Genomic DNA, 6,279 nt, shown 5'->3' with positions numbered 1-6,279 from the left:
TCTAACAATAATTTATACATTTCAAAATATTACTTTTTGACCTGCACAAGCATAAAACTAGTAATTTATACTACCTACTATAGGAGGATGCAACTATTTCTTTAATCCTCTCGAAAGAAAATAATTTTTTTAGCAGCGTGTCAATTTTCTGTACCAAATTAATTTAATTCTAATCTTGTTTTTAGTTTGAACAGACTATTTATAATGTAATTGAAATATTCGTGATAAATTAAATCTGATGGTGATGGACTGATGGGCAGTTGAGGCATGACGATTGCAATTTTTTTTTCTTCAAATTTTTAATCGACATTTTGCTTTGTTTTTTTTTTTTTTGGAGAATCTTATCAGACTGTACTATTCTAGTAAGAGGTCGTATTAATTAGGCATGTTGTCCCCACAAACCGCGTGGCCTTCACATGGCTGGCGCGAAATTTTAAATCTCATAACTGCCGCATTGTCTCGTATATCACTGTTTCTATTCCGAAATTACCCTTGGAACCGCCGCTTCAGGACACCGCCGCTGATTTTGTTCCAGAATGGCGCACCGAGCAGGAAAATGTCTTACAATTGCCTTCTCCCGGGGGGGGGGGGGGATACAGTAACGTCCAACCCATTCTTAATAATACCACTTGAACAAAATTTGCTGAGGCGAGGATTATTTGTGCAAGATACTTGCTTTTAGCGGTGACTGCGCTTTTCAGAAAAAAAAAAAAAATTACATTGCGTTCAAGTGTTCTGGGAGACGGTACACGATGAATCTTCTTTGCTTTTAATTCTTTTTGTTAATTGTTAATGTCAATGTTAATTAGATTGCGTATAAAGTATTTTTATTGAAGACATGATTTATACTTTTAGTTTTTAGACTATGTACTTACATGGAAAATTGGTGATCTCGTAGGAAACAGTCTAAAATATGTTTACCAGTGAACAAATTAAGCAAGGTTTCTTTATAGATACGGAATGGGTAACTCGTGGAAATGGGCACGACAAGCTTTAAGATTAAGCAACCTTAGTCTACAGAGAGAGTACAGAAGAAAGCTTGAAGACGCTTAAGCATGTGAGAACTTGTCATAGTAAATCCAACCTCTTTTATTAATGGAATCGAACTCCAACCGAACAACACTTCAATGGACCTCACGAAAACCTAACTTTTGGACCAAGCTGGTTTAAAAATGTTGAACGCTACTGTTTTAAAAACCAGGGTCTGTGTTTAGGAATATATATATACGTTATCTACTGGGAAGAAACGTTTGAAAAAATAAAAGAAAATCGGGAGGGAGGTATATTGACTAACTTGCATCACCAAAAGGGGTATAAAGGGTAAATACAATGAAGTTGAATGTTACTTAAAATGGGAAGAGCAGAAGCTCGTTAGAACTTACGAAGAAGTGAGAAAGCATGTTCTTGAATGTATCGAAGAATGGAGAGAAATTAAGTCCCGCACGTACTCGTGCTGCCTGTACTTTATTATTCAAGTTATCTATGGCCCCTGCTCTGCACTTGTATGCTCATTGGAATACGACAACCTTAACGTAAGCCAAAGTTTCCCCTTTAAAAAAAAAACGACTGCATATTAATTTATTTTCCGTTTTGCTACTTGTTTTCTTTTCTTGGAAGATCACAGAAGGAACTTTCTTTCTTTTGTTTTTTAATTTCTCTCATGTTTATGTCGGTGATTTATTGCTACTAAAATAATATAGAATTGAAAGAGCCTGAGCGTGAGCCTTTAAGTGATCGGTTGTTGGCACTCTGGGCAAGAGAGAGTGAAGAGCAAGCGAAAAAAAAAAAAGGTAAAAAGATGGGAGAAACAGCTCATAACCACCAGCAGCCACCGCCACCACAAGCGGCGGCAGCAGCACCACCTCCACCATCATTTGCTTTGTCAAGAGGTCCTACTTGGACGCCTGCTGAGCAACTCCAGCAGCTCCAGTACTGCATCCACTCCAATCCCTCTTGGCGTTAGTTCTCTTTATCTTTTTGCCTTTTTGTGATTCATACATAGCCTTTTAGTTTAATCATTAGTATTATTTAAATATAATCATTGAGCTATGCAAAAAAGTTAGCATAGTCCCCCCTTTTATTTGTTGAAGTTTGATGCTCTTCGTTGTATAATTTCTGAAGTATAAAATATTCTAGTTTATCCATGCCACCATCGATCTGTCCATTCATCTAATTTTAGCTGATCTTTATACCTTTGATCATGATTCTCCTTTAATTTTCTGAAGGTTTTAACTACTTTTATATCTAAGTCCTGGTGGTCGTCCTGTGAACTAAGCAAATATTTATCAATGAAATCAAGTATCTATTGCTTGTAACTAACCAGTCGAGAAATTGAATTTCACAGCTGAGACATGTCTGCTGGCTTTCGAACACTATATTGTGATGCTTGGAACTACGGTCTTGATTGCACGTAATCTTGTGCCTCGAATGGGCGGGGACCCTGTACGTTTTATTTACCATCTGAGTTTTATTGATGATTTATTAGATCGATTGGCAGTTGGTTGTCTTTTAGTGAACAGGGTTTTGGTGATTTATTGATGATTTACCATCTCGTTTTGGTGTTAACGTGAACAGGGTGATACTGCCCGTGTTATTCAAACGTTGCTGTTTATGTCAGGAATCAATACACTGCTTCAAACAATCATTGGAACACGGCTTCCGACGGTGATGGGTCCTTCGTATGCTTTTGTACTGCCAGTTTTATCAATCATGAGAGATTACAATAATGAAACCTTCTCGAATGAGCATGATGTATGAGTTATTGAGCTTGTTGAATTAGATTGTTGATTTCTTTCTCTCTCTTTTTTTAGCTTGAATCATGATTTATTCTAATATTTCCTTGATCGCTGTTTTTTTTTTCCGGTTGCGATGATTTGGTCGATTGCAGAGATTTGTAGACACTATGAGAACCATACAAGGATCGTTGATTGTTTCTTCCTTTGCCAACATCATTCTCGGGTTTAGCAAAGCATGGGGTAATTTGACAAGGTAACTTGATCATAATCTTGAGTTGGAATTCGTTCTAGTCATCTTTGCTTACCATTTTTTTGGCCTTTCAGCAGTAGCGGCTCGAGTTCTAGTGTAGAAACTCAGCAGGCTCTTTTTATTATATTGTTTTGTAATGTTTCTACTTCTTTAATTCGACATTCTCAGGCTCTTTAGTCCCATTACTGTCGCGCCTGTGGTTTGTGTAGTGGGTCTTGGTCTGTTTATGAGGGGCTTTCCACAAGTAAGTTCACTTGTTGAAATGAAGAATATTGGTTGGTGAAAGTGATAGATTGATTCTAACGACGACTTTTTTATGTACTATAAAGCTTGCCAACTGTGTGGAGATTGGCCTGCCCATGCTGATTCTGCTAATAATTTGTCAGGTAATATGCCACCTTCAGAATATCAAGTTAATTACATGAAAAACCACTCCATATGGAGATCACAAAGCCTCATGTTTGCTGCAGTATTTGAAGTATCTACATCCCAGGGCCAACCCTGCAATTGAGAGGTTTGGCTTGCTCGTCTGCGTTGGTATTATTTGGGCTTTTGCTGCTATCCTCACTGTTTCCGGTGCTTACAACAATGCGGGGCAGCAAACTAAACAGAGTTGCCGCACAGACCGATCGTATCTTATGTCATCTGCCCCATGGTATTAGTTTAGATTATTTATCTCTGTTGGTTAGGTAGAATTGATATTTTATCAGAAAAAGAGAAGTTAAACTACCTTGTTTATTGAAGATCATCTCTGTATTTTTTTAGGGTTAGAGTCCCATACCCCTTTCAATGGGGGGCGCCTATATTCAGAGCAAGTCATGTCTTCGGGATGATTGGGGCAGCGCTTGTTTCATCAGCAGAGGTTCGTTCACCATTTCAGAAATACCTTTTTTGCCTTCCATTAATTCTGGATGCCCTTTGTGAGGTTTTAATTAACTTACAGGGCTTTCAATACGAATTTCCCAATTTCTTTACTCTTCATGATCTCTATCTCTTTGATGGACGTGAGAAATTTCCTGTTTAAGTATTTATTTTCCTAACCATTCCATCTCTTTTGATGTAGTCAACTGGAACCTTTTTTGCTGCAGCTCGGCTTGCGGGTGCTACACACCCTCCTGCTCATGTTCTTAGCCGAAGTATTGGTCTGCAGGTTAAGTCACTGAGAGCTGTGCCTCTCTCTCTCTCTCTCTCTCAAATATAAATAGATAGATATAGATATATCCCTTTTAAAGTTAGTTATCAACACCTGATGGTTGATTTTTTTAATATAGGGTGTGAGCTTGTTGCTTGATGGAATTTTTGGTGCAGCTGTTGGTACCACTGCATCAGTGTAAGGGATTATGTTTTTTTAGCCTTCTGCTTGCTACTTCTGATCTAAGCTTAGTTATTGATAATCTAGGTCCTGCTTCTGTCCTCGTTCAGATTACAAACTTCCTTCTTCTATAGTTCACTTACCGTATTAATCTCATCTCAGATGCTGAACCTATGTTTTGCAAGGCTTTCTTCATTGGTGCTTTGATATTCGTGCTCTCTTTAGCCTAACTGCTTTAGAATTAGCTTTTCTTACATATTGCAGCTAACACTTGGGGAGATTGAGTATTCTTTAAAAAAAAAAAAAACGTCTTTTTCTCAGTAGAGTGGTGACTAGAAGGGGAAAACGCCACAGTTTGATGATCACTTTTAAAATGCAGAGGCCTGTTTCATTGACTGATCTAGTAATATTTCAGTGAAAACGTCGGGCTTCTTGGACTCACGCACGTAGGGAGCCGAAGAGTGGTGCAGATTTCAACTGCTTTCATGTTCTTTTTCTCCATATTTGGTATGTCTTCAATTTATCATCTTAAGTTACATAAGAAATCGTCCTAATTCATGTTTATTCTGACACCTTGCATCTCCCAGGCAAATTTGGTGCCTTGTTTGCTTCTATTCCTCTGCCGATATTTGCTGCTATATACTGTGTTTTATTTGGGATTGTTGGTGAGTGATCTTATCTGTCTAGAAATTTTAGTTTGTTGTCATCATATATTATCTTTGATGAGAGGACTTTTTTCTTCCCGGTTTTCTTCTCTGCAGCTGCAATCGGTATTTCATTTATACAGTTTTCGAACAATAACTCCATGAGAAACCACTACGTTTTGGGTCTGGCTTTGTTCCTCGGGATATCGATACCACAATATTTTATCAGTAACACCACTGGGGATGGACATGGACCAGTTAGAACAGGTGGTGGATGGGTAAGTCACATAAAAACACTACAAGCCTTTTCCTTTCGGTCTCCTACGTTTTCTGGGCATTCTGTGTGTAATAAAGGGGAGTGGATACCACCAGCATGCAACAAGGAACATGTTTGTGGATGCTTTCAGACTTTATGAATGGGGGTAATTAGGATGAGCTTCATGACTTCACTCACAGTGGCTGAATAACATGTAATTCTTACTGATTTTGCAGTTCAATGACATATTGAACACACTTTTCTCATCCCCTCCAACGGTAGCAATGATTGTTGGGACATTGCTCGATAGCACACTGGAAGCAAGGCAGACCATCAATGACCGAGGAATTCCATGGTGGAAACCTTTCCAGAGCAGAAAGGGTGATGTTAGAACTGACGAGTTCTACAGTATGCCCCTTCGGATAAATGAGTGGATGCCCACCAGATTTCTCTGAATAAACTTCGCTTCCTTGTATATTAGATATACCATAAGCAAATTCCGTGTTAGCATACATGGTGAGGTGAGGCTTTTAAGTTGTTGCAAAGAACTGTAAACATTACCCATCGAGGAGTAGTTTTCCTTTTCTCTTCGTTAATCTCGATACGACAAGGTTTTGTTTTCGTCTCAGGTTACTAGCCTAGAGGAAGGAGCATTGTGAAATCTAGACGGATTGTCTGTGCAGTGTAGAAGCGAAATTTTCAGTGGATAAAAAGTCTTGCGACGAACGAAGAGAAGTGCTTGTAAACTATGTTGAATTATACCTATACTGGTGAAGATGATCATTGATTTTGTTACTGTCATCATCATAAAATTCTCTCATCCTTGGCCATGATCACAGGTGCCTTGTTGAGTATTTGCCTGTTATTTCTCTTATTTCATTTTCATAATGTTAACATCTCCTTTTTAGGCTTAGGCGTTTAATTGGAGCAGACTCTGTCTGTCATCTCATCAGAGTAATTCCTCTGGTTCAAATCAACCCTTTTAATTTCAATAAAAAGGCAATCTGAGATTTTATCCCCTTCCTTTGAAAGTAATTCGAACAAGCTTAGGTGGTGGAGGGCCGTGTGTCATTTTAGCCCTC

The 6,279-nt window shown here is 38.4% G+C and overlaps 1 protein-coding gene across 2 annotated transcripts; it reads left to right on the top strand.

The window, feature by feature from the left end:
- Positions 1-1,364: 1,364 nt before the first annotated feature.
- Positions 1,365-6,221, top strand: LOC118028116 (nucleobase-ascorbate transporter 3). Of its 2 annotated transcripts, XM_073407404.1 has the most exons (16): positions 1,373-1,532; positions 1,701-1,958; positions 2,345-2,442; positions 2,575-2,751; positions 2,888-2,988; positions 3,154-3,229; positions 3,315-3,371; positions 3,456-3,640; positions 3,751-3,847; positions 4,049-4,135; positions 4,257-4,315; positions 4,713-4,804; positions 4,885-4,962; positions 5,059-5,219; positions 5,434-5,718; positions 5,827-6,221. In XM_073407404.1, the coding sequence occupies exons 2-15, from the start codon at positions 1,799-1,801 to the stop codon at positions 5,650-5,652; spliced, it is 1,647 nt and encodes a 548-aa protein (XP_073263505.1). In that variant the 5' UTR covers positions 1,373-1,532; positions 1,701-1,798; the 3' UTR covers positions 5,653-5,718; positions 5,827-6,221. The 2 variants fall into 2 exon arrangements, with proteins under 2 accessions (XP_073263506.1, XP_073263505.1); XM_073407405.1 differs by lacking the exon at positions 4,257-4,315 and having other exon boundaries at positions 1,365-1,532; positions 4,074-4,135.
- Positions 6,222-6,279: the final 58 nt, after the last annotated feature.

This window comes from Populus alba, chromosome 2, assembly GCF_005239225.2.
Source record: "Populus alba chromosome 2, ASM523922v2, whole genome shotgun sequence".
Classification (NCBI taxonomy): Eukaryota; Viridiplantae; Streptophyta; class Magnoliopsida; order Malpighiales; family Salicaceae; genus Populus; species Populus alba.
This window is presented reverse-complemented; position numbering and strand designations above follow the sequence as displayed.